The 27,973-nt window shown below is 41.1% G+C and overlaps 1 protein-coding gene and 1 long non-coding RNA gene across 2 annotated transcripts in view; one reads left to right on the plus strand and one right to left on the minus strand.

Moving 5' to 3' along the window:
• Window positions 1-1,294: 1,294 nt before the first annotated feature.
• Window positions 1,295-27,743, minus strand: LOC132530253 (uncharacterized). Its single transcript, XR_009543744.1, has 2 exons — window positions 27,483-27,743; window positions 1,295-1,637 (listed from the first exon to the last, which is right to left on the minus strand). It is a non-coding gene; the product is annotated as an uncharacterized LOC132530253 (long non-coding RNA).
• Window positions 27,095-27,973, plus strand: part of CEP85L (centrosomal protein 85 like) — a 155,243-nt gene continuing 154,364 nt past the window's right edge. The window contains exon 1 of the mRNA XM_060167295.1: window positions 27,095-27,182. Coding sequence (XP_060023278.1) covers window positions 27,110-27,182 — 73 coding nt within the window. The 5' untranslated portion in view covers window positions 27,095-27,109. The remainder of the gene's footprint in view (window positions 27,183-27,973) is intronic.

Below are 27,973 nucleotides of genomic sequence, written 5' to 3' on the forward strand. Positions count from 1 at the left end.
CAGGCCCATCACACCTTTAGGATATCTGCCTGGCACCTGAGGTTATTTAAAGTTGACACCTAAAGGCTAGCAGTTAGTAAACAATGGACTGAGAGATGGTGTGACTAAGACATGTTAGGCAAAGCAACAATTGTGCTGATATCACCATTCTGCTCTTCATTTTGCACACGGGAAAAAGTAATTTTGGAAGTAAGGAATTACAGTTCATTCAGTAGCTACAAATGCATGGCTCTTACATAACCTTCTATAATTTTCTCCCCTATATCGTCTTCCTTCCTACTTAGTTCATTCTGCACACACTGCCTGCTAATATTCCTAGAGCCTAACTCATGTATGTATTGTTTATTCAGTCATTCTTTCTTTACTGGGTGAAAGACCCCTTTTAGGTGCTAAGGAAACAAAAATGGATATGAAGCTCACGGTCTAATATCCCCTGAAGGGGATCAGACGTGAACATTAAAAGTAACAGGATTGTGATAGTTGGTAGGAACTGAGGGCTGTGGAAACACAGAGGATGAAGGCTGTGACTGCCTGGGAAAGTGTTCCAAAGGCGACAACTGAGCTGACTCTGAGAAGGAAACATTCAGCTGATAATCAAGTCAGATAGAGAAGCCAAAGCCTGGGTTCAAGGGAAGGCTTGGGAGAGTCAAGAAACTGCAATTAGTTTGGTTTGACTGAATCACCAGGGAGCAAGGAATGGAGAGAAAACAGATTCATGTTATTCATCCATTTAATGATTCATTTGATAAATTGTTTAATGACATGCTCTGTGCCAAACATTGAGGATACAGTAGTGATTTATATAGTCAAATCATTTGTTCCACAAGGATCACAGTCTAATGAGAAATAGAGAAGAGTGTATCAAGAATAAGTAGAGTGTATTAGGTGCTGTGATAAAGTAAATCGGCTTCCCTGGTGTCTTTTATTTTATTTATTTATTTATTTTGTGGTACGCGGGCCTCTCACTGTTGTGGCCTCTCCCGTTGTGGAACACAGGCTCCGGACGCGCAGGCTCAGCGGCCATGGCTCACGGGCCCAGCCGCTCTGCGGCATGTGGGATCTTCCCAGACCAGGGCACGAACCCGTGTCCCCTGCATTGGCAGGCGGACTCTCAACCACTGCGCCACCAGGGAAGCCCCTGGTGTCTTATTTTAAAAAGGGCCACGGCCACCCCAGCCTTCAGCAACCACCACCCTGACCAGCGGCCGTCAACATCGAGGCAGGACCCCCACCAGCAAAAAGGTTACAACTCACCGAAGGCTCCAGTGATGGTTAGAATCTTTGAGCAATTAAGTATTTTTTTAATAAGCTTTATTTATATTTATTTATTTGTTTGTTTTTGGCTGCATTGTGTCTTCGTTGCTGTGCGCGTGCTTTCTATAGTTGTGGTGAACGACGGCTACTCTTCACTGCGGTGCCCAGACTTCTCATTGCGGTGGCTTCTCTTGTTGCGGAGCATGGTCTCTAGGCGTGTGAGCTCAGTAGTTGTGGCTCGCGGGCTCTAGAGTGCAGGCTCAGTAGTTGTAGCGCACGGGCTTAGTTGCCCCACGGCATGTGGGATATTCCCGGACCAGGGCTCGAACCCATGTCCCCTGCATTGGCAGGCAGATTCTTAACCACTGCGTCACCAGAGAATCCTGCAATTAAGTATTTTTAAATGAAGGTATGTACATTGTATTTTTAGACATAATGCTATTGCACACTTAATAGACTACAGTATAGTAAAAACATAACTTTCATATGCACTGGAAAACCAAAAAATTCATGTGACTTGCTTTATCGTGGTATTTGCTTTATGGTTGTGGCCTGAAACTGAACCTGCAATGTCTCCAAGGTATGTATAATTGAAAATATGCATTGAGAGATGGAGAGAGGTCAGTGCTAGACACATGGGTTTGGTGACCATTAGCACACATGTGGTAATTAAAAACGTAAATGTACATTAGCTCAGAGTATCACTGTTCAGTTCTAAAATGGTGAGCTCTCCATGTTGCTTACCAAAGCAATTCCTAACTCCTCCAATCGGCATTCAGACAAACAGTAATGGTTCAGCACTACGGACAGTGGCAGGACTGTGTGCACTTCCCTGCCCCCTCCTCACCCCACCCCCAATATTTTAGTTCTGTAAGATCAGGACTTCATTATCTTTCCCAGCCTAGCTTTCTCTCTTTACTTCCTACCACTGCTCTGGCCCATATTATATGCTTAAGTCATCTTGTTCAAGCTTTTGTTTCTATCAGATGACAACCTGAGGCCCAAAGAGGCTAAACAGTTTGCTTAAAACCACATTCCTGGTAGGTGGATATCCTAGATCTGTTCTCAGTATATCATCTCTTCTCTCGTTTTATTTGTTCCTATATCTTTTTCCCCTGGATTCTGGAAGGTTTTTTGAGTTCGTCTTCAAATTCATTGATTTGATTTTTGGCATTTTCCTATCTTGCTCTTTGCTGCTTTCATTGCTTTTTAAAATTTTTTTTTTATTTTACTTTTACAGTCCTATTCTTATTTCTAAAGCAATTGCTCCTAATTTCAAATAGTTCCCATTTAAAATATGTAATATTTTTTAAAGTGACAGCTTTATTGAGATAAAATTCACATATCATAAAATTCACTCTTTTAAAGTGTACAGTCTAGTGGGCTTTAAGATATTCATAGAGTTGTGCAATCTTTCCCACTGTCTAATTTCAGAACATTTTCATCATTCCCCAAAGAAACCCTATTTACTTACTAAAAATCACTTCCTATTTCCCCTACCTGCCACCCAGCCCCTGGCAACCACTGATCTGCTGTTTTTATGGATTTGTCTATAGTGGGACATTTTACATAAATAGAAGCATAAAATATGTGGTCTTTTGTGTCTGACTTTTTTCACTTAGCACGTTCTCAAGGTTCATCGATGCTGTGGCATGTATCAGTACTCCATTCTTTTTATTGCTGAATAATATTTCCGTGTGTGTGTATAATTTTGTTTATCCATTCATCAGGTGATGGACATTTGTGTTATTTCCATTTTTTGGCTATTATGAATAATGCTGGTCTGAACATTTCTGTTTAGGGTATTGTGCAAACATACGTTTTTATTTCTCTTGGGTATATTTCATTTCTCTAGGAGTAGAATTGCTGGGTAATATGATAGCTCAATGTTCAACTTTTTGAGGTACTGGCAAACTGTTTTCCAAGATGGCTGTACCATTTTACACTCCAACCAGCAACGTATGAGAATTCTACTTACTCCACATCCTCACCAATACTTTTTTTTTTTTTTTTTTTTGTTGCGGTAGGCGGGCCTCTCACTGTTGTGGCCTCTCCCGTTGCGGAGCACAGGCTCCGGACGCGCAGGCTCAGCGGCCATGGCTCATGGGCCCAGCCACTCCGCGGCATGTGGGATCTTCCCGGACCGGGGCACGAACCCGTGTCCCCTGCATCAGCAGGCGGACTCTCAACCCTTGCGCTACCAGGGAAGTCCCTCACCAATACTTTTTACTGTTTGTCTTTTTTTATTACAGCCATCCTAACTGTGTGTGAAGTGGTATCTCATCATGGTTTCATTTTCCTAATAACTAATATTGTTGAGCAACTTTTCAGATACTTATTGACCATTTGTCTATCTTATCTGGAGAAATGTCTATTCAGATGATTTAAAAATTAATTATTTGTCTTTTTATTGTTGAGTTGTAAGAGTTCTGGATACAAGTTCCTTACCAGTTATATGGTTTGCTAATACTTTCTCACATTCCCTGGGTGGTCCCTTCACTTTCTCCAGGTTTCTTTTGAAGCACAAAGTTTTTACTTTTGATGAAGTCCAATTTATCTGTTTCTGTCTTTTTTGTTTGTGCTTTTGGCATCAGATCTAAGAACCATTGCCTAATTCAAGGTCACAAATATTTACGCCCATGTTTTAAGAATTTTATATCTTTAGCTTTTTTAAAAAAATTTAATTTATTTATCTTTTGGCTGCATTGGGTCTTCTTTGCTGTGCACAGGCTTTCTCTAGTTGCGGCGAGTGGGGGCTACTCCTAGTGGTGAAGCGCGGGCTCTAGGCACGCAGGCTTCAGTAGTTGTGGCACACGGGCTTAGTTGCTCTGCGGCATGTGGGATCTTCCCAGACCAGGGCTCTCAAACCCGTGTCCCCTGCAATGGCAGGTGGATTCTTAACCACTGCGCCACCAGGGAAGTCCCTATACTTTTAGCTTTTACAATTAGGTCTATGATTTATTTTGTGCTAAATTTTGCATATAATGTGTATATGGTGTGATGTTCTTTTGCATCTTGTTGATAGCCCAGCATCTTTTCCTGGGTTTTAGAGTTTGCTAAAGTTTTTTGTTTGTTTTATTTGTATTATTAACTGTTCATGGATGAGGTCATTTATGTTTACACCTCTGGTTAATTGCCTTTTATAGATTAAAACTGATGCTTTTAATCTAGAAGATGGTTCTTTCTGCTTGTTCATTTTTATGACTGTGTTTATCTCCATGGATGAAGTTCACAAGTTTCAGAATTGTTTGAGGGTCCTATTCAAATATTAGGTGCAGACAATGGGAGAAGGGAAAAATTAAGATTTTTCACAGTTCTACTTTAATAAGTTGGATTCCAGATGTCTGCTGGAGTAAGGGAAGAGTTACAGCAAGAGGGGGCAGGGTCAGAGACAACCACTGTGTCACAGAATTCTTGTTTTCTTATGGCTCACCTCAGTATATGAAGGGTAAGCTGGGATGTCCTGGGATATTGCTCTTTGTGGACTCTAGCATTTAGTGTTCTTCCTATAGATGTTGGTAGGATTGGTATTTGTCCCTCCCTAACTGCCCTATATCTCACATTTACCTCTAGACACAGAACACTTTAATAGCGAGCCCTTAAGGTTTATAGCAAGTGCCAATTCATATTTCCCCCCTTTTTATACCCCTTTGGATATTCAATAGTAGTTAAAACATGTACACTTAGATCAGTGTCTTGCATCAGAGCCCTTCTTTCAGCTTCTGATTTGGCTCTGCTCATTACTGATTATTCTTGGCTTCCATCTACCGACCCACATTAGTTCAGCTTCCTACTCTCATCAACCTGAATGGTTATTTTCTGTTTTTTGTTGGTGTTTCCTATACTTGTCCTGCCCTAGTCACCAGCCCCCTGACCTTGGTGACTGATTTATTTCTTGATGTTTTAGAGCAATAAACTACAATTAGAGATCAGATTGTGCTTCTGCCGGAGGTCCTGAGAATTTCCACATTGCCTCACCTTTCTTCATTCTTAGAGTGAACCCCAGTTACACCTGAGGTAACCAAATCCTTGTAATGTATAAGCGCCTAACACACATAGGAGCTTCTGAAAGATTTTGAAGTACCTTATTCATCTTTATATTGCCAATGGCACTTAGCATCACATATGTACACAGTAGGTGCTCAACAAATATTTAAAAATTCACTTGAATAATTAATAGAATAATATGTCAATTTCTTAGTAAATAAAAAACTTCTCTAACAGCTTGAAGATAGTTGTTTTTTTTTAAAATTTATTTTTGGCTGCGTTGGGTCTTCGTTGCTGCGCGTGGGCTTTCTCTAGTTGCGGTGAGCAGGGGCTACTCTTCGTTGCGGTGTGTGGGCCTCTCATTGTGGTGGCTTCTCTTGTTGTGGAGCATGGGCTCTAGGCACACAGGCTTCAGTAATTGTGGCATGGGCTCAGTAGTTGTGGCTCGCGGGCTCTAGAGCGCAGGCTCAGTAGTTGTGGCGCACGGGCTTAGTTGCTCCATGGCATGTGGGATCTTCCAGGACCAGGGCTTGAACCCATGCCCCCTGCATTGGCAGGCGGATTCCCAACCACTGCGCCACCAGGGAAGCCCCTGAAGATAGTTTTTCATCCTTACATTTATTTTGGTGGTGGATTTGAAATGGTACAAATGGATATCAGTACTTTTTAAACAATACCTTCCTAGAGATAGTTTAGAGAAATACCATAGTCTCAGTAAGTTTTAACAGTGAAAGAGTTGACAGATCAGTGGTGTAATTATACTTTTATCTCCATTGTATTAATTGAAATTAGTACTTTTATTATTAATAGTAGTTTAAAATATATATATATTCTCAATTCAGTTCCGAAAAGGATTTAAGGTAGTTGACATAAACATATACAATATAACAATATCTAATGTAATAACAATAGTAAGTTATAAGGAAAACAAAGAGAGAGAAAATGGGTGTAGGAAAAAAAGGTAAAACCAGGAGAGAGGTTAGTACACAAAATGTATGCTGCAAGGTCACCTACATGTACTTGCTTGTGGAAAGCTACATATTTGGTTCTGACTTTTGCAAGCAGTATCAAGAGGGCTCATAACCAGTTGCAGAACTGGTGTCCATAGATTCAAACAAATTGCTTGGGATAAATACAGTTTCTCCAGTTACTGAAACCAGAAAGAAATTTCTCCATAAGGTTGTCACAAAGACGACACTGTAAGTTACAATGATCACCATCCTTACAGTCAACACAGCACCCTTTTGTAGAAGTCATTTCTCAATATAGGCTAGGAACACAGAGTTCTTTAAACAGAAAGTTCAGTAGACTAAATTTAAGCTGTGCAGTGTTTTTAGTGCTGACAGTAACCCTGCTGGTTGTCCTAATGAGGAGAACATTTCCATGGTCAAGTTGAAATGGCACCACGCCTCTAATGCAGCTCAATAGCCTTGAAGAAATTTTCAGATCAGTGGGCATATTGTTGGATAAAATACACCAGAAAAGTCAAAAGAGCAAGAGGTCTGTGGTATTAGTCAGATTTCTGCTGCAGTAGTGCTGCATAACAACCAGCCACAAATTTTAGAGGCTTAAAACAGATGCTTGGGGTGTTTTTTTGGTTTGTTTTTTTAATGTTTCACTTTCACATTTTTCCTTTTTTTTTGAATTTTATTTTATTTATTCTTTTATACAGCAGGTTCTTATTGGTTACCCATTTTATACATATTAGTGTATATATGTCAATCCCATTCTCCTGTTTTTCTTGCTCAAGGTTTGGTCAGCTCCACATCTCCTCGTTCTTGAGTCAGTGGCTAGCCAGTAGATTACAGAAGCAAAGAAGTGCTAAAGCCAAAGACAGGCATATGTAAAGCCTCTGCTTGCATCCCATGTGCTAACTTCAGTTGGCCAAAGCAAGTCACATGGTCAAGCCCAATAGGGTCAGTGGGGAAATATATTCTGCCTACTCTAGTGGGAGGTGCTGCAGAGCCACTTGACAGATGCCATGTAATTCCACATCAGGGAGGGACAATCCAATTGCCATCACCATAATTCTGTTTGCTACACCCCTTCACATTTCACTTCCCATTTCAGACCTCTAAGGATCCTACAACATTGGATTAGTAAGGAAATTTAAAGATTGTCTAGTATGATCCTTTTTGTTTTAAATATGAATTATCTGGGGCACAGAGAGACTAGAAGACTTGCCTATAAGTCAGTTCAAAGCTCTGCTATGTGAAACTAAATGTTGTACCGCTGACTTTCCTCTCTACATTCCACTTCCAAACCCCAGCTCTATGTGGAATTAAATGAGTTTAGTTCATGAGATAAATCTAGGATTAAGGACCTAAACTTCAATCTCCAGAGATAAAAGCCTAGATTGGCTGCAGATGTAAAGAGTTTTGATAGTACACTGAAGGGAGACCTTAAATTCTAGGTTCTGACTGTAAAAAATTGGGTTCTCATAGGGTTTTTCTAATGAAAATATTTACAGAGGCTGAGTTGTTATTTAAAAATAGGTAATGTTTCCAGAAGGAAATGTTTAGTTTCTTTCCCAGTTGCTTTCCATTGTCTCCATGTTTTATCTGACAAAGAATCAAATGTAAGTAAGGGCAAGGGGGAGGGGAGGTGGACTGAATGGAAGATTGCCAGCGATGTTGGAAAGCTATAAAACAGGTCATGTTCAAGCTGACTTTTGTTTTTTAAGTTTCCCTAATGTCCTCCCTAAGGTAAATCACCAGTGGCTATGTGCTTGGCTTACTCCTCAAAAGCAGATCTGAGCTGGTAAGCACACTGAAATGCACTGGAGTCGGGTTTGTTTTGAGAGAAGGGAACAGCTGTTCCTCCCGAGTCCTCAGCAGACGTGGAGCCTATCCATTACCTCAGTGTTCCTACATGCGTTGCTTACAGCCCTTTCTGTGTTCTGTTTACTGTGCCAATTTTGTTGGTCAGTGTGACTGGATATTACTTTTTCTTTTTTAAGAGATACTTAATAGTTAATATAGTATTTGTTATTAATGTCCTGTCCAAGTTTGAAAGTTTCTTTAACATTTCATGGTTGTACTTCTGGTTTGCTTACTTCTGTGAATCGACACTTCTAGCAAGAAACTTGACCCCTGTAGATGATATTATCTTGGAGGAATGTAGGGCTAGGCTAGAGAGTAGTTTTTCTGAGAATCAGTGATCTGACCACACATAAGAAACAAAGCCAGATAAGAAGCAGCCATTCAACGTAAAAAACAGAGTGATAATTTAGCTATACAACATTAACAAAGGGGCCTAGGAAAAGATACAAAATATGTTTTAAAATATTTCCTATCCTAATATTGTTCTGTTCCCTTTATTTTACCCTCAAACAGATGGTCCCCAAGTTTTCAAGTAGGATCCCATTTTTAAGATGAAAAAATTTCACAGAGCCCCACATAACAGTAAAATTGTAGTTTTAGTAGAATTTGATTGAGACGGCACATTAGGACAAAGCACATTGTTATGAATTCAGTAATGCTTTTAATTAAAATCATACTTTATTGAACAAAAGAGCATCTACATTCATTTGAAGAATAGGCATACATATCAATGCAAGCCAACTTATTCAGGGTACAGATATAAGCATACTTCATGGAAGTATGTGGGTCTCCCTGTAATAATTATAAAGATTGGCAGATGTCCATGGCTCATAGTTTGGCATCTAAACTTTGTTCTCCATTTTTATGCCTGTCAGTTTTGGAAGCTGTCCTATTTAATGACATCATTGGTCTCCCTCTACACAGGCACTGCATATTCTTACTAGTTGGATTAATCAGGACATAAGAAAATGAACTGAGCCTTGTCTTTCTAAAAGAAGACTGGAGTTTAGGACCTTTTTTTTTGTTGTTTTTCAATCTACTATATGTTTCCTTGAGGAAATCAGTATCTTTGAGATATTGATATATCTTTTACCTTTTGCAAAATTAAGGATGGGGGCTGGGGAGATACTTGCTCTACCCAACTCAACAGATACTGTGAGGTTCAAATTAGATTATGTAGCACCTAATTATATAAACAATAAATGGTAGCTGGCCAGTCGGTATTTGAGTAGAATCTTCCCATTTAGAACCTAATTCTTAGCTGTTGCAGTACTAGGAATGCATAGTTCATCCAGAGTTACATTGGCCTGGGTGGCTGCCATGCTCCCCAGACTCAGCAGTGGCTTGTGGACAGAAAGCAGAAGGTCTGCACAGTGGACTGGGTTGAGAGTGGTGACTTAGTTTTAAGATTTACCATGGCCTTTTCAGTGAATCATTTAATCTCTGGGCCTCAGTTCCTTATGAATAGAGAAATGGACCAAAATCTCAAAGGTGTTCACTTTTTGCAGTGGGGCTCTTTTCTTTTCCTAAATGAGATCTAATTGCAAAACTCCAATGTATAAACCAGACACAAAACAACACACAATTTTCACATGCAGTTTAAAACTTTCACTGTTTGCCATTGAGGCCCTAGGAGTACACCTTGAAAACCACTGATTTAGTTCACATTTAAGATCTAACTCTAAATGAAGATGCCCACTTATTAAAGTGAGAGATGTTCCTTCCCAGAGAATTGCTAGTGGTCATCTCCATGAGACATCTAGCCCTGATGGTCATGTCCATTCAGGAAATCAAACCTTAGATCAGAACTTTGAGCATAAAATAAATCAAATCAAGTTCTCTAATTTTTTTGGCTGGGCTGTGTGACTTGTGGGATTTTAGTTCCCTGACCAGGGATTGAACCCCGGGCCCTCGGCAGTGAAAGAGCTGAGTCCTAACCACTGAACTGCTATGGAATTCACCACAAGTTCTCTATTCTTGAGGAATAGTTCTGTCAAGCAGTGGTTGACCTAGCTTAATGCCCTTCTTCATGCTAATATATTTTTTTTTTTCTCTAAAGAAGTGGGCAGGGAAATCTAGAATCTCAGCACCATTCCCCATAGATCAGTGTTGGAAGAAACCTTACCCTTTAACTTGCCTTTTTTATGTCTCCATGTAGATCTCCATACTCCTGACATGACTGTCCTCCTAACATTCAAAATATGCATCGTAGACTCCAGGATGAGAACTTTTCAGGTCATCGTATGTTTGAACACACCTGAGCCAGGCTCTGCCTTGTGCATTTCCTACGATTGAGGGTTTGCTACCATTGGAGATAGAGTCATTTCTCTTTCCTCCAAGGGGTAATTCTTAGACATTTCGTTTATACATTGATCTGAAATACGACTCTCTATAGATTCAAACATCATCAAATGTGTAACTATTTGATGAATGAGTCATATTACAGCATGCTCTAGACTACAAGTTCCCCATAAGATTCTGAGCTACTGCAGGATATGTTTTTGTTTCCTCAGCGCCTAACAGGGCCTGAGGTACTAAGGACACTCGATAAATCTTGAATGACTGACTAAATGAATTAAGTGAATTTGTGGCAACTCGTTAAGCAAGAAAAGACTGAATTACTTTATTATTTTCAAAAGCAGCAATTATAAAGTTTATAACTCAGTTTGTCACTGAGCAAATCTAGTTTGTACCTTCAGACCCCAACAATGCCCCTGCATTGTCACAGCTTCAGAAAACTTGAGTCTCTTTCTTTTTTTTTTTTTTGGCCGCACCCCATGGCTTATGGGATCTTAGTTCCCCAACCAGGGATCGAACCTGCACCCTTGGCAGTGAAAGCGTGGAGTCCTAACCACTGGACTGCCAGGGAATTTCCCAGAAAACTTGAGTTTCTAAACCACACTGATGCCATTTTCAGGGTGCAGATTGAACTGTCATCCAGTATCTGCCCCCATTTCCAGCCACTGAAAGAACCGCAAGGAGCTAGAGCATGAGGCTGGCAGCTGATGAGGGAACCAGAGAGACTACCTGGGTTCTAATCCTGGCCTTTGTTTGCTATGTGACTTTGGGCAAGTTACTTACTATCTCTGTATCTATGACATGGATATTAGTTAATGTGAGGATTTAATGAGTTGATGCACCTAAAGCTCTTGGAACAGAGCCAGGCATGTTGTAAACGTTCAGTAAGTACTGACTTTCATATATTCATCGTGGTTCAGTGGAAGGAGCATAAGCTTTGAGTTAGTCAAGACAGGCTTTTAATTCATACTCTGGCCATTTTTCTTGTGTCATCATTTAATCTCACTAAACTTGTTTCATCTTGTGTAAAATGTGAATAATAACATAGGGGTGGGGGGAAAATGCTATTTAAAACTACAGCAGACCACAGCCTTCAGATTCCTAAGACTCTACATTTAGGAAAACACCTTGATGAGCCTACTTTGTACATGAAGGTGGAAGCCCCAGGCAGAGAACTAAATTGCTTTGCCTGATAAAGTAAGAATTTTGAGCATTCCAGAATTTGAGATGAAAGCACCAACCCCAGGAAGGAGAAAAGTCCAGCAACAGAGCCAAAAACCTGGGGCTCTATTTGGGGCGAGAGTCTTTTTTTTTTTTTTTTTTTTGTGGTACGCGGGCCTCTCACTGTTGTGGCCTCTCCCGTTGCGGAGCACAGGCTCCGGACGCGCAGGCTCAGCGGCCATGGCTCACGGGCCCAGCCGCTCCGCGGCATGTGGGATCTTCCCGGACCGGGGCATGAACCCATGTTCCCTGCATCGGCAGGCGGACTCTCAACCACTGCGCCACCAGGGAAGCCCCGGGGCGAGAGTCTTAATAGTCAATGTTGACTTGTTACTTGGCACCGCAGTGGACCATTCCTTACCTTTTCACCAGAATATAAATAGATGTTTGTCGCACAAGGAATCATGTGTGGGTGATACTTTGGGAAGTGAAGAAATTGGGATGATGTGTTTGTGGTATTGGGGAAGGCAGTGCAGTAGAAGGGAATGAAAACACAAGAGGGATGTAGAGGTGAGATGAAGAAATTTGGCCTGGGTAGGAAAATAGAATGTGAGGTCAGGAAAAGAAACCTGGAAAAGTGGGGAAAACCAGAAGATTTCTCACCAGTGTGAGAGAGCAATCAAGTACTTTTATTTTACACTGATCTTAAAAGATTTAAAAAATGAAAAAAAAAAAAACCAAAAAAACCCAAGAGTCAGTTAAAGAAACGAAGTACCCTGGCATTTGTGCTACACACTCACCAGGATTCTTATGACAATTAATGTTAATGAATGTAAACTCCTAGCACAAAGTAATCATTCTATAAATGATAACTATCATCCATTCAGCCTGTTAATTCATATATTATTCAGTGACTATTTATCAAACCCAAGGAAGCTGGGCAAAGAGCAGCTGGTATATGTTGAGGGCAGTGGAGCATATACAGGTTCATTCATTTTACCTAACATCCCTCCTCCTGCCCCCCACTCCTCTACCCCTGGCCTCTGTCTTTCTGCACCAGAAAATACACTCCCTGAGCCTTCAGGAGGGCCAGGGCTGTGCCCCTCCGGGAGCATAGGCAGGCTTGTGTGATTAGAAAAGATTTTTTCCTCTGTCATGTTCATGTTAGAGAATGCTTATACAATGAAAGTTTAAAACTTATTTCATTAATCAACTCAGCTGGGGTAAGAGTGACAAGCAGGGTTTTAAAAACATGGAGTTATTTTACCTATGATCCATTTTCCAGTAAATGACTACCAAGATAGTTGGAACCCAAGAGTAGGTAACGGCTTTATTTTCCCAAGATGTAGTCATTGTGATTATTTTTAGATGAAAGATTTGAAGCCAGAAGCACAGCTCATAATTATGTTGCTGTGATTCTATAACCAGTTGTTTTGTGGAATTAATTCAACCATGACAACTTTAAAGTCATCATATTTTCCAAAAAAAAACACTGCAGATAAAAACTGAAAATAAAATATTCCATGACAAGAAGTGCTGTTTCCTACGATTATCTCACATCTTTCTACTTTCGAAGCTTGCACAGCCCTTAGCCCCTTTCCTAGTTCTCAGCTCTTACCCTGCTCTACCATTATCGAACCCCCAGACAGCCCCTCCTTCAGGAAGCATTCCTAAAGACCCCAGCCTGATGAGCGCCCCTTCCTCCGAACTACTGCATTGATTGTGGATGGTCTACCACCTTCCTTAGAACTCCTCATTCTCTCCCTTGAATTTTAGTTCATTTTCAAATATATCTCATTATTTCCAAAGCTAGGTTTTTACTACGTAACAATTTTGCATTACAAAAACAATATGTCAGAGACCAATATTATCAAAAATTTGGAAGAGAGAGGAAAGAAAAATATTCATAATCTCATCATCTTAACACTAATTCTGTACTCATCATTTTAGGGTGTTTTTTCCTAAACTTTTTTCTATGCTTATTTTTTTCACTGATTTAATTCCAGTGGTGATGCAATTTCATATTTTGACTTTTTTCAACTAATGTTACATCACCACAATTATGCTAATTGCTATAAGTCTTCATAAATATTACTTTAAAGCCTGCATAATGTTGACTATTGTTAAAATTTTAGATTGTTAATTACAGTCTACTATTATAAATGATACTGCAGTTGACATATTTATGCATGTAGTTTTTTCAGTGTGTGTATTCATGGTGTACGTGCATGTGTATTTTCATATTTTTTTCTTAGGATAGCATCCCAAAGGAAGATTACTGAAACAAAGAGTATGATGATTTTTATGGTTTTAGAAACATATTGCCAAATTGGTTTCCAGAGTTGGACCTATTTATATCACCAGAAACATATGAGAATATCCGTTTCTCCAGATTTTCCCCAGAATTATTTTCTTAATTATATAATCTTCATATAAACAAAATAAAATGATGTTAGTTCACTTTTAATTTTTTACTACGAATTATTTAAAACATACAGAAAAGTATGGAGAAAAATATTAATCCATAGCCCTGGTTTATCAAATTTAACACATTTTCATATTTTCACTAGTTTTATAAAAATAAAATATTACATATATGGTTGAAGTCTTTGTGTACCCCCTTCCCAATTTTACTCCCTATCCCCCCTCTACAGAGACAACTGGAATTGGATGTTTATCATTCCTTTGCATTTCCATTTCTATATCTTTTAACTGTTAAATCTTTGATTACTAATGAAGTTAAACTCTTTCCTATGGCATAGCTCATAGCAAAGTACTCAGGTCCCAGAGTCAGATAGAACTGGCTTTGAATTCCTGTTCTGCTTCTCACTCTCCATGTCTCTTTGGACCTCTCTGTGTCACGGTTTACTCATCTAGAAAATGGAGATATAATCATTCCTACTATTCTTTATGTTGTCATGAAGATTAAATGCTACAGTTAGGCAAAATTCTTGGCACAGTGTTCAGCACTCAGCACTACCTTTCATTATTGCTCTAGTTTCTCTTTTGGATTGCTTGCTCCTTGTCCTTCTTAAAAAGATTAGCTCACCTACAACTTTGGAAACACTTTATCAAACATGATCCTGTTTACTCCTCATGACAGCTTTATGAGGTAGTACTGCAGTGATCCCGTTCGATAAATGAGGAAACTGAGCTCGAAAGGTCCAGGGCCAGCAGGGAACAGGGCTGTGTCTGTACTTGCATCTCTGGTAGCTGGCACCTTACATTGTGCATTTCTGTGCTGCAGTACCATCACCCCTGAAAGTTAACAAGCCGTTTCATGATATAATATTAATGGCCTATGAGGTAGTTTTAGCACTGTTCTTTAAGATAATCATTATAGTTAGATCCCAGTTTCTTTCTCCATTTATAATTGTTTTCTTTTTCTATATTCTCTAAATATTCTATAAGAAATATTTATTGCTTCTATAAAACTAGATATATGTTTAAGTGCAACAAAAAACGTTACCAGTTATATAATATAATTATATTTACATTGTTAGAGATTTAAGATCTCTAAGTTTGGTATGACTTTTCTCTGATTTTTTTTTTTAATAAGACAAAGTAAAGATCTTATGCAATTTCTGCGCCCAAATTTCAGTCCATGAATGCATTAATCCTAAGCCTTCTAACTAAAATAACCCCATAATGATCCTGAGTGTTTAACAGTTAGCTGCAGTAAGATTAAAATTTATGACTTATAAAAATTTAATTTTAAAGGAAAAATAATGTCTTATTAAAATGTATTTGTAAACTACATTTCATGAAACCTTATTTTTTATTTTTTTCCCAAGGAATAGTAAAAAGTGCCCTGGGTATAGATTATAATCTACTCTGGCATGCATTAATAGAACACATTAATAAATATCAATTCTGTTTATATAACTCTTAAACTACAAGAACATTTCTTAAGATGACATTTTATGGTAATCATATTTTTCTCAGTTCTCATATTTCGCTCATTTTTTTCTTTGAACATTCTGATCTCTCACATTGAGTGATATTCTTCTTATCATATTTAAGAAAACCAGGGACTTCCCTGGTGGCGCAGTAGTTAAGAATCCTCCTGCCAATGCAGGGGACACAGGTTCAATCCCTGGCCAGGAAGATCCCACATGATGCGGAGCACCTAAGCCCGTGCGCCATAACTACTGAGCCTGTGCTCTAGAGCCCACGAGCCACAACTGCTGAGCCCACATGCTGCAACTACTGAAGCCCGCGCACCTGAAGCCTGTGTGCCTAGAGCCCATGCTCCGCAACAAGAGAAGCCACTGCAATGAGAAGCCCAAGCACCTCAACGAAGAGTAGCTCCCCCTCACTGCAACGACAGAAAGCCCGGGTGCAGCAATGAAGACCCAACACAGCCCCAAAAATTTTTTAAAAAAATAAATAAATTTATTAAAAGAAAAAAAGAAAGAAAACCAGATTCAGATAACCCAAGAGGGGAGGGAGTTAATGACGCAGTTACAGGCAACATGACAAAGCCCCCCCCAGGGCATGGTAGACTGAGGGACCCTTAATGGCAACTAGAGGAGCAGAGAGCATCTCAAGACTCAGGAAAAGTGTGAGTTATGGACACGATCACACAAAGGCTATTTACTGAACTAAATACTAAAGTATTTTGAAAAGATATAGATCCCGCCAACCTAAATACAGTGTTCGTTTTGGTTTTATTCCAATATGGGAATAATCTGGCTCTTTTTTCTCCCAGAAACTACAGGGTTCAGGTAAGTGGCTGAAGTGTGGGTTACTGGGAGTCTATAAAAACCATCACTTTATAAATGACAGTCTACCCCTCATCTGGCAATCTGACAATTCTCCCAGCTACTCACTGGAGCAATGCTCTGGGTCTGGCTTTTTGCCAGTATGTGAAAAGGGATCAAGGCACATGTGCTTCACTGTGGCTGTCACTGTAGGTCTCCTTCAGCAGAACTTCTCCAGGAGCCGGCCGTCACCTCAGCAGAAAGCCACCTTGCAGCCGAGGAAGGTCACCTCTTACTGGAGACTGTATTAGCCGGAGAATGCCCATACATACCAAAACATTCTAAGGGAATGCATTATAAGCCCCTAGATGAAAATGCAACAGAAAAACTACAGTGCCTGGTATCGGCTTCCTGTGTAGCTGGTAGGTACTTACAGGGTGATAACTACCTCTGCCCTGGAAACACGGAGATCTGCACACTCATCTGCTAACTGAGTCTCATTTCCTCTAAGAAATGTTAAGCAATCTGTCCTAAGAGATGGTATGGAGGAAGATGAAAATTCCTCTAAAAAAATGATACGGTAAAACCCAAACTCAAACCCAGAGCAAAAGTTGCATTGCTCTTCTACGCTTCGATTTTTTAGAAACAGCTTCAGGCAACAGGCTCAGGAGCTGGGTGAATTCAGGGGCCATTTTAGGGTAAGCCGGGTGGGATTAGATGTTCCAGTCTGCACCGTTGTCCTAAGCCTGCCGTGATCTGAAACTTAGCTCTTGGGCCTGGGCCAGAACCAGGCTGGCATTCAAGGGTGAGCAAAGAAGGCAGCAGCCTTCAGGCAACTGCTGTGCAGAATTCTCTGGATAATGCCTTTGGCTCTGTTCTCTCCAATGCTGGTCAGATGCCCCCAATCCATCCCCTGCCTCCTTAGTGTCACAACAGGTGCCTCCTGCTGAAATCATACACCTTTTTAAGACAATGAAAATAAATCCTACCGCTATCTCTATCTTTTGGTCTCAGTTGAAAACAGTTACCTTTCAGTGATGGTCACAGTATAGATAACTTGCCCAGTTTTACTAAGGCTAAAGTTTGCTCATAACTTCATTAGATTATCTGTAATGGAATAAAAAAGTACCTAATTATTTAATATATTTACATAATATCCCAATTAGGAAAAGGTCATATAAATTTATGTATATCATATATATATCTTTTGTAATTTATTTTGTCATCATTTATAATATATGTATGAGGAGTGTGAATTTAATTTTAGATGCTTTGTTCATTGTTAATTCATCTCAGATTCTCTGTGAGTACTTATGATAATGAATATTTGATGTTCAGGTGGCTTTTCTGTGCTTTCATTTGCAATTTTGCAGTTCAGTAATTGGTGATTAAAGGTGCAGAGAACATTTTTAAAAAGTCTCAATTGGGTTTCCCTGGTGGCGCAGTGATTGAGAGTCTGCCTGCCGATGCAGGGGACACGGGTTCGTGCCCCGGTCCGGGAAGATCCCACATGCCGCGGAGCGGCTGCGCCCGTGAGCCATGGTCGCTGAGCATGCGCGTCCGGAGCCATTGCTCCGCAACGGGAGAGGCCACAACAGTGAGAGGCCCGCGTACCGCAAAAAACAAAAAAACAAAACAAAACAAAAAGTCTCAATCACTATAATAAAAGTACAAATTGGTTATTCTAGGTTTTTAAAAACTTTTAAGTCTTACTGGGTTGTAAGAAAAGTCTATAAGAAGTTATTCCTTCTGAATTCAGTTTTAGGTAGTATGTTAAAATAGATGACCCAAATATAACATTATAAGAAATTAGAAATGTTTAAGAAATATCTTGACTATGGCTCAAAGTAGAGAAAAAATAGACCAATTTTAGTGAATTAATTTTAATTAAGTTAGTCTAGATATGTCCAAATATAAGGTGATCCCCATTTTTTTTAAGACACATTTTCAAAAATGTGTCCCAAGTTTGGGACAACTTGACATGTTAAAATTTTGAGATAGTGAAATGGTTAAATGTCAACACAATATTGTTGCTTAACAATAACACGAGATATGTTCCTTTTTTCCACTTTCACATTTAATATGTATTTTTAATCACTACAATGTGGTAATTATTGTAGTACATTTTATGTTTTAAATTTATCTTTTTTTAAAAAAATACAGATTCCCGATTTTATAGATTGAATTTACATCAAGCTAGATGACTTTTCCAATCAGTATGTTGTTGATCAAAATAAAGTAAGAGAGTGATCCATAATGTTAGAGACTTGTAAGGACTGGAGCACAACGTGACTCTATCTTTTCTGAGTGATAATTTGGGTTAAAACCCCCAAACAACCCACACCTTATAGATATGTATGTATGTTTACAAAACAGAAAATTCAAAAGCTATAAAGGGTTATAGTGAAGTAAGCCAAACTTTCATACCTGTCCCTACTTTTTCCTGCTCTGCTTAGGTACTCAACAGATATTTAATAAATGAGTAAGTAATGAACATTTATATACTACCTTCTTTCAGTTTTTTAGTATGTATTATTTTTACAATCAGAAAAAAATAACAAAGGTAAGAAATTAGTTCCCCCATAAATCCAGAATTTATAGCTAGACTTGTCTTTTATTTTCTGAATATATTATAATACTTGTTAAAATTCCATTGAAATTTTAGCTAAAATGTCCACTCTTTAAATCAGCCCAGATCACTCTAGGGATTGTTTTAGTGATATTAGCTCTATTTACAGTTCCGGAGATCCTTACACATTCTTCTATTGTGTAAGCAATACGGGGGAAATTCTTTGGAATGAAAACTTACCAAAGTTAGCAGAGCTATTCAATTGAATACTACCTACTACCTAGAAGTAACAAAGCTACTGTGAAAACTGTCTTAATGTTTTAAAATTATTTGAGTAGTGAAGTTGTAACAAATTAATTACTCTTAATTAGCTAATTAAATCCTGTGGACCTCAATGAACTCGACAAGTTGCACAAGTTTGTAGTCTGCTTCTGGAAGCACTTTGGATAGCGGCAAACTTATCTAACGGGGGCAGCAGCAGCCAGGACCACCCCAGGCAGGACTATTGAGGACTTTGTCCCGTGAGTTTCATGTGTGCCCAAGTGGCGTTCTGAGTCCACTCAAACCTGTTGTTTCTCTCAATCCTGCCTTCCTCTGCTGTTCAAAATGTAAGGTGCTTATTTATCTATACCATTGTCTGGTGTCAGTCCATGCTGCTCTGTGCTGCCTTTCTGGTAACTCATCCTCTGTTGACAGTCCTCAGAAACACTTTCAGCATGCTCTAAGAACCCCCATTTTACTATTTACAACAAACAGATACATAGATGAAAATCTAACTCTTTTATATCTTTATCTTCACGTATTGTTTCAGTTGGGTTCTCTGGGAAGCAGATGCTAAAATGGAGTTAGGAGTGTAAGACGTTTATTGGAGGGTTAACACTTGTGAAAGATAAAAGGGGCAGGAAATAGGATTGGAAAGGAAAGGCTCAGACCACAGTGCATATCAGATGAGGTCTCAGTCAATCCAATGGGGAGCTAGAGGACAAAGACTGATGATTAGAAGGGTTCTGCACTGGAAAGACTAGCAGGCCCCAGTATCTCTGCTGTGCTCAGCCATTGGCTGGGGCTCTCCAAGAAAAGAGAGGCCTCCAAAGCTAAGGCAGATCCCTCAGGTGCTAACAGCGTGTGGACTGAATGTCCTTGTGGATAACATCAAGGTCTTTCTTGAAGGGAAATCAGAGAGAAGCAACTCCAATGCTACCTCATAGATTGAATTCCTCCACTGCCCCACCTCTGAAATCTGAAACTCCAACATGCTACCCATTCACCCTAATGCCCTATCTTTCCACCATTCGCTCCCTTACTCTCATTATATCTGCTGTTTGATTTCATGTGAAACTTCCACTCCCTTACTCCTTGAACCTTCTCTCAACATTTCACCCTTTCTTGACATCACTGCTTTCTCCAGATAGGCCAGACCCAGTTCCCCATCACTTCATCCATGCTCCAGCCAATATCCTTAAATTCTTTGCTCCTTTTCCCTAAATGCCCACAATGCAAAATCCTGTTTATCCATCTGCCTTCTTTATTCCTATACTCAAAATGATGGCCGCAGCTAAAGAAAATCATACAATACTACAGATTAATGTCACATGGTTTCCAATCTTAGCTGAAGCCTAAACACTGCACAGAAATCCTATAATTAGGTACTTCCTTCTCACATGGCACCGGAAGAAAAATCTTATAATATTTGTTTTTGCAACATGTTAAAGAGCATGATAGGGAAAGCTCCTTAGATTAGATTTGAATTGTAGCTCTTTCCTGCCTATGTGGCCTTATTTAACTTCTAGGTCTTTTTTTCCCCAGTCCTTTTTTTTTTTTTTCTAAAGATTTAATTTTATTTATTTTTGGCTGCGCTGGGTCTTCGTTGCTGCGCGCAGACTTTCTCTAATTGCGGCAAGTGGGGGCTACTCTTTGCTGTGGTGCGTGGGCTTCTCATTGCGGAGGCTTCTCTTGTTGTGGAGTACGGACTCTAGGCGCACAGGCTTCAGTAGTTGTGGCGTGTGGGCTCAGTAGTTGTGGCTTGCGGGCTCTAGAGCACAGGCTCAGTAGTTGTGGCACACGGGCTTAGTTGTTCCGCTGCATGTGGGATCTTCCTGGACCAGGGATCAAACCTGTGTACCCTGCATTGGCAGGCAGATTCTTATCCACTGTACCACTGGGGAAGTCCCTCCTCAATCTTTAAAATGGAGCTAATATTAACAGTTGATGGCAGATTGTTTTCAGGATTACATAAAATATTTCATCAGTTTAGTGAAAATTCTCAAACCATTGAGAGTATATACCCTCAGCTTTTTCCCCACTAACTGCTACCAACTGAACCCTATTGAAAACTCCTCTTTCCACTGAGTACATCCCAATCCAATTTCATAACATTCTGTACATTTTGTTATTAAAACAGTCCTCTTCTCCACTAGTGCAGGTTAGATAGGAAACTCTGTGTGTGTGTCTTTAGTGAAGGCATGATCAGCTTTCTTGAACTCCACACTTCCCTCCTTCCACACATCCATTTGGTGTTTGAAAAGGAAGACAGGTAGGGAAGAATTTGTTTCCTTATAGTTTGTCAAGGTTGCTGTCCCCTTTCATTGTAAATGACCTTGAATCTTTTCTGAGGCTCAGTATGACCAGGTGGCGACCATAATAAGTTCCACTGACAAAGATGTCAGTCCTCAGCAGCTCCAGTAAACATTGATGGTCCCTGGAAGACTAAACTTTATCTTTTGGTTTAATTTCATCCTTCACAGCCTCACTGCCCACCCATAGGACTGCTCCATTATTCAGTGATCCATATCTTACCTACTTTTTCATTAGCCATTGCAACCCAACTCTGGAGCCAAAGTTATAGGTGGGATTCATTTTCTGTACCTCCCAGGAATCAGGGACTTGAGATGAGGTTTTCTCACCCTTTTGGCCTGGCTACACCACCCAGCCACCTCTCCCTAATCTTCCTTCTTCTATTTTGGTAGCATTGGGCAGAGACAGGAAACCCAGTAGCTAAGCAGACATCCATATGAGGAGTTCAGGGAATCACAGCCTAGAATGAAGGCTTCTATGGACTTGGCCCCAAAGAATTTGGTAAATATTTCTCATAAGTGTATCATTTCACCATAATCCCTGGACTAATTAGCAACCCCAAAGGGTCAGGAAATGATATCAATCAGTACTTTACACTATTCTGATATACCATTCTGATACAAAGCATCATCTATAACTAACTTAGATGTACCAATCAATGCTATTTTTCCTTGGTGAGTTATAATGGGACTCCATTTCTAGATTGTATGTCTGTGTCACCAATACAGGGTGCACATTGTTCTAAGCATGCTACAAATATTAACTCATTTAATGCCCACAAAAATCCTATGAAGTAATTACTATTGTAATCCACAAATTACAGACGAGGAAATTGAGGCACAGACAGGTTAAGTAACTTATATCTCTTCTTTTCACCTTTGTATAGTTGAATGAATCTGCTAGGAATCCAATTAAGATTTTCAAACTTGTCGTCAGGAGAAATAATTTCTTAGTTTTCTTTTTTTATTATTATAAGTGGTTATTTGAGATTATGACAACCCATAATAAATTTGGTAACCTGTCATTTTTGTGATCTGAAAGAGGTTATATACTGTAGTCCTTCTTACACACTTGACACACCAGAATTATCTATTCCTTCAAATTTTTCAGACTTCATCCACACATCTGTTTCTATCAAGTGGCAATTGTTCTTTGGGAACACTTTCAATTGTTACTGGTTGGCTTAATTTTTCTACATTTTGTTGCTTTTGATATTTTATATTTTTGTAAATATTAAACTCTCTTAAGGTTCCCTATATTATGCACAATACATTTTATTTTATTATTTATTTAATTGAATTTTATTTTATTCATTTTTTATACAGTAGGTTCTTATTATTATCTATTTTATACATATTAGTATATATATGTCAATCCCAATCTCCCAGTTCATCCCACCCCCACCCCTGCTTCCCCTGCTTGGTGTCCATACGTTTGTTCTCTACATCTGTGTCTCTATTTCTGCCTTGCAAACCAGTTCATCTGCGCCACTTTTCTAGATTCCACATATATGCATTAATATATGATATTTGTTTTTCTCTTTCTGACTTACTTCACTCTCTATGACACTCTCTAGGTGGGATTCATCTTCTGTATCTCCCAGGAATCAGGGACTTGAGATGAGGTATCCTCACCCTCCACCTCTCTACAAATGACCCAATTTTGTTCCTTTTTATGGCTGAGTAATATTCCATGGGGTATATGCACCACGTCTTCTTTATCCATTTGTCTGTCGATGGGCATTTAGGTTGCATCCATGACCTGGCTATTGTAAATAGTGCTGCAACTAACATTGGTGTTCATGTGTCTTTTTTTTTTTTTTTTTTTGCGGTACGCGGGCCTCTCACTGCTATGGCCTCTCCCGTTGCAGAGCACAGGCTCCAGACACACAGGCTCAGTGGCAATGGCTCACGGGCCTAGCGGCTCCACAGCATGTGGGATCTTCCCGGACCGGGGCACAAACCCATGTCTCCTGCATCGGCAGGTGGACTCTCAACCACTGCACCACCAGGAAGCCCTGTTGGAAGATTTTTAATCACAGTTTCAATTTCATTGCTTGTGATTGGTCTGTTCATATTTTCTATTTCTTCCTGGTTCAGTCTTGAAAGGTTATACCTTTCTAAGAATTTGTCCATTTATTCCAGGTTGTCCATTTTATTGTCATAGAGTTGCTTGTAGAAGTCTCTTATGATGTTTGGTAGTTCTGTGGTGTTCGTTGTAACTTCTTTTTCATTTCTAATTTTATTGATTTGAGTCTTCTCCCTCTTTTTCTCGATGAGTCTGGCTAATTGTTTATCAATTTTGTTTATCTTCTCAAAGAACCAGCTTTTAGTTTTATTGATCTTTGCTATTGTTTTCTTTGTTTCTATTCCATTTATTTATGCTCTGATCTTTATGATTTCTTTCCTTTTGCTAACTTTGGGTTTTGTTTGTTCTTCTTTCTCTAGTTTCTTTAGGTGTATGGTTAGATTGTTTGTTTGAGATTTTTCTTGTTTCTTGAGGTAGGCTTGTATAGCTAGCTATAAACTTTTCTCTTAGAACTGCTTTTGCTGCATCCCATAGGTTTTGGATTGTCATATTTTCATTGTCATTTGTCTCTAAGTATTTTTTAATTTCCTCTTCAATTTCTTCAGTGACCTCTTGGCTTGTTGACGCTTCCTGATGGAAGCTGGGTGTAGAGCTGGGTAGAGCTGGGTGTTGCTCTGGTGGGCAGAGCTCCGTCAAACTTTAATCCGCTTGTCTGCTGATGGGTGGGTTCCCTCCTTGTTGGTTGTTTGGTCTGAGGCGACCCAGCGCTGGAGCATACATGCTCTTTGGTGGGGCTAATGGTGGAATGTGGGAGGGCTCACACCAAGGAGTACTTCCCAGAACTTCTGCTGCCAGTGTCCTTGTCCCCGCATGCAACTATGCATATATATACATATATATATATATACACACACACATATTTACACACACACAAGCATACACAATCACTGTTTTTATTACTTACTTGTATTGTCTCTACTTATGAAAAATTACTAAAATATTGAAGTTCTGTAATAAATGTCTTAGCTTGTAAGATCCTCCTTATGGTCTTTACCTACTGTTACAATGAAACAAAAACAAGCTGGTTTACAAAATTGGGCTTAGTAATTGTTAGGTAGTCCTGTCTCTCAGTCTTGTGCTATGACTGATTTTACTCATTCTGAGAACCATGGATACTGGGTGTGTCATGGATGTGGAGGGAAATCTCAGTTCAGTATACAGTTGACTCTTGAACAGTCGGGTTTGAACTGTGTGGGTTGACTTATATGCAGATTTTTTTCAATAGTAAATACTGCAGTACTACAGGATCCCTGGTTGGTTGAATCCTCGGATGTCAAACCGTGGATACTGAAGAACCAGGGATTTGGAGTGACTATAAATTATACTCGAAAATGCCTATCACACAGAGGGTCGGCACCCCCTAACCCCTGTGTTGTTCAAGGATCAACTGTATATATATTCAGAATTCATATGATAAAAAAAGGATGGTTATAGTTTACCTCATATACATAATATTCTTAGTATTTCAGTTATTTTAATTGCATTAGATCTCTATCCTCTCAAGTTTAATTAGTAGGGACACAAAACTTTTTATCTTTGGTGCCAACTTCCAAAATAGCAACATGTTTTTCTCTTTGCTTTTACTCTTATTTCAATAAGTATTGAAATATTTTACATAGTCAGCTTCACACATACTTTTTTGCTGTATATAGTGGCATGCCCTTCAGTTTGACAAAAACATGTAGAAAACCTGAGTAAATGATTTTTTTAAAACACTGCTTAGAATTGAATGGAAGTAGGCAGAGTTTTGGAATAACAATAGTACATATTAAACTCACAAAGGATTGAGATATATCTGCAATAGTTCATACATTTCTTGGAACTGTGTAGAAAAAGTTTGGTATTTAATAAATGCTATACCTAATATGAGAGTATGGTAAGTATAAATCATGAAAAAAAAGGATACTTTCATCTGGTTCTATAGCTTCTGATAATTCATTTTAGAATTTACTTTTTTAGGTTTCTTTTTGAACCTATACTATGCATGCATCATATTACATGAACTAATGTACATTTAAATCACAGAAAGGAACCAGTCACATTTTTTTTTTCATGTTTCTGTCACTTTCTATCCTTAGAAACAGTTGACCCTTGGCCAATTGCTCATGATTTGGAGAAATAAGTGGAACTGTACCCAGGGGACCCTAAATGTAAAACTGCAATCTGATAAATTACAAAACAGCTGTGGTAAGTGATAGGTTATACACCTAGATGTAATTTAACCTCTAAAAGTTTTAAGCAGTATTTCCCAATTACAGGGTGCTTAAATACAAATATGAGGCCTTTGTTAGCAAACATCCAAAACAGGAAAAAGCATCACTGGACTCAAAGACTGTTGAGGGTTAGGGACCTGCTTTCTGGTTTACCTGATTCATCGGCCATGCGCAGAGCTCGCCTCCTTCTACAGTGCCCGACCAATATTTATTAAATGCACTATTTTAGATCTAAATATTGGAAGGATTATAAATATTGCCCATGAGAAGTAAGATTTAAAAAGAGATTGCTGCACCCTTTTTTCCTTCTCAGGATACCTGCTCCTGTACTATGGGTTCAGGTGAAGGGTGGGAACTGACCAGGCAGCGGAGGAACGTGAAGGTTTAGGGTGTAAGGCAGTTACACTCCCATTACACACTTTCGTGCCATTTTCACTCCTTTCTGATTGCTTATCTGAAACATTGGGCTACTAGATTAAAATTTACAGCCCCTCCCTGAACCTTCTGGTACTGAGTACCTTGGGGCTTTTCTGCTATTTTCTGCGCAGGTCTCCGTGTCGTAGATATTTTGGTACCTGTTCTCTCCCCCCACCCCACACCCAGGCATTGAATTTGCGAGTTGAGGAAAATGACTACTTCTCTATCCTCCACAGTGATCTATAAACGATGCTTATGAAATGCATGATGACAACTTTAATCCCAATCCCAAATGAGACTGGGAGTCCCTCAGCCTCTCCCGAGGAAACCTCTTTCATCACAAGCAGTCGTGACGGGAGGGCAGGTCTTCCACGCCCTTTGCTGAGATATGCCCTGCAGGCCCTGAGGGATTACCCAAGGTGGGGGGGGAGGGGAACCAAAAGACGAGGCCCGGGGCCAAGTTTCCTCCCTCTCCTCATCTCGCAGGGCGCGGGGATGGGGAAGGAGGGAATGCCGCTGGTGTGTCCGAGCGACTATTCGCCACCTGCGGAGAAAAGGGGAATAAAGGTACCCACTGGTACCCGTCCGCAGCCCCGCCCGGCGCCGCGCACGCCGTTTGTAAGCGCCCGATGCCCCGCCCCCACCAGGCCCCGCCCCTCCCCGGCTTGGGTTCGGGCTCCCCCAGCGGAGGCGGGGCGGAGAGAAGCCGCAGCTGCAACTTCGCCTGGAGCCTCTGAGGCTGGGCGCAGCCGGGGACCGAGTCGCCGACATCGCAGAGGCGCCGCTTCCCCGGCCCGGGCCTCAACCGAGCCGGCTCGACCATGGCAGCCGCCGCCGCGGCGAATCCGGCCCCTGCGCTCCCCGCCCGTCGCTGATCGGCCGTTAACCAGCCCGCCCGCTGGTCCCCCCGCCGGTGCCGCAGCGGCCCAGGCTTCAGACAAGTTTCCGCCGCCGGAGGCGAAGGCAGGGAGGACGGACGTGGGGAGTCGGGCGCCCCCGGCCCACTCGGCGCTCCCGCCTGCGATGTGGGGGCGCTTCCTGGCCCCGGAGGCCGGCGGCCGGGACAGCCCCGGCGGAGCCCGCAGCTTCCCGGCGGGTAAGTAACGGGACAGGCCCCCGGCTGGGGTGGGGGTCGCGGCCGACCGCGGCGCCTCGGGACCCCGCCAACGCTCCCCTCCCTCCTCAGGCCTGGTTTCCCCCTGGCCGCCCGCCCCCGACGCCGCTCGCCGGCCCGCCAGCCCGCTTCTTCCCGGCTGCTGACGCCCGGCCCCGCGGGCTGACTTCTGGCGCCCCGCGTCCCCGGCCCTGTCCGCCCTGCATCGCGGCACACGGGCTCGGCGCGGCTCGGTGTCCGGGCCGCTCCTCCTCGGGCCGCAGCCCGGGCGCCCCAACTTACAGCTCGCTTGGGCCTCCTCGGGTTAGGCTTTGTTGTGCGTCCTCCTCCCTTTTTCTCGTGGGGTGTGTGGCCGACGTGGGTAACGGGGCTCACGGAGCCCCGGGCGGGAAGGTCGCTGCGACCGTGCTGCAGCGGCGGCGGCGCGGCGTGCGCCAGGGGGACCGGGATCTGCTGCAGACGCGTCCACACACCCTACTTTAGGGCGCGTTTGGGGGCGGAAGGAGGCTGCTGGTGATGCCTTGGCTGCAAGTGCCCGCCGAGGGGTCCTGCCCCTCATTGCGACCTGGTCACCGCCCAGCAGCCCTCTCTGGAGGACATGTCCTGCCAAAGCCAGTCGATCTTTGAGCAATAGGGGTGTTAATCCGTTTGCCTGGCCCTGGCCCTTTCAAGGAAAATTGGGGGTTTGCCGCGTTGGGTGTGTGAAGAGAGCTGTTTGTAACGCACAGCCATTTCATGCCTTTATCACTTAAAAGTTGTGTAGGAGCCGCCAA

Source organism: Lagenorhynchus albirostris, chromosome 12 (genome assembly GCF_949774975.1).
Source record: "Lagenorhynchus albirostris chromosome 12, mLagAlb1.1, whole genome shotgun sequence".
NCBI classification, from domain to species: Eukaryota; Metazoa; Chordata; class Mammalia; order Artiodactyla; family Delphinidae; genus Lagenorhynchus; species Lagenorhynchus albirostris.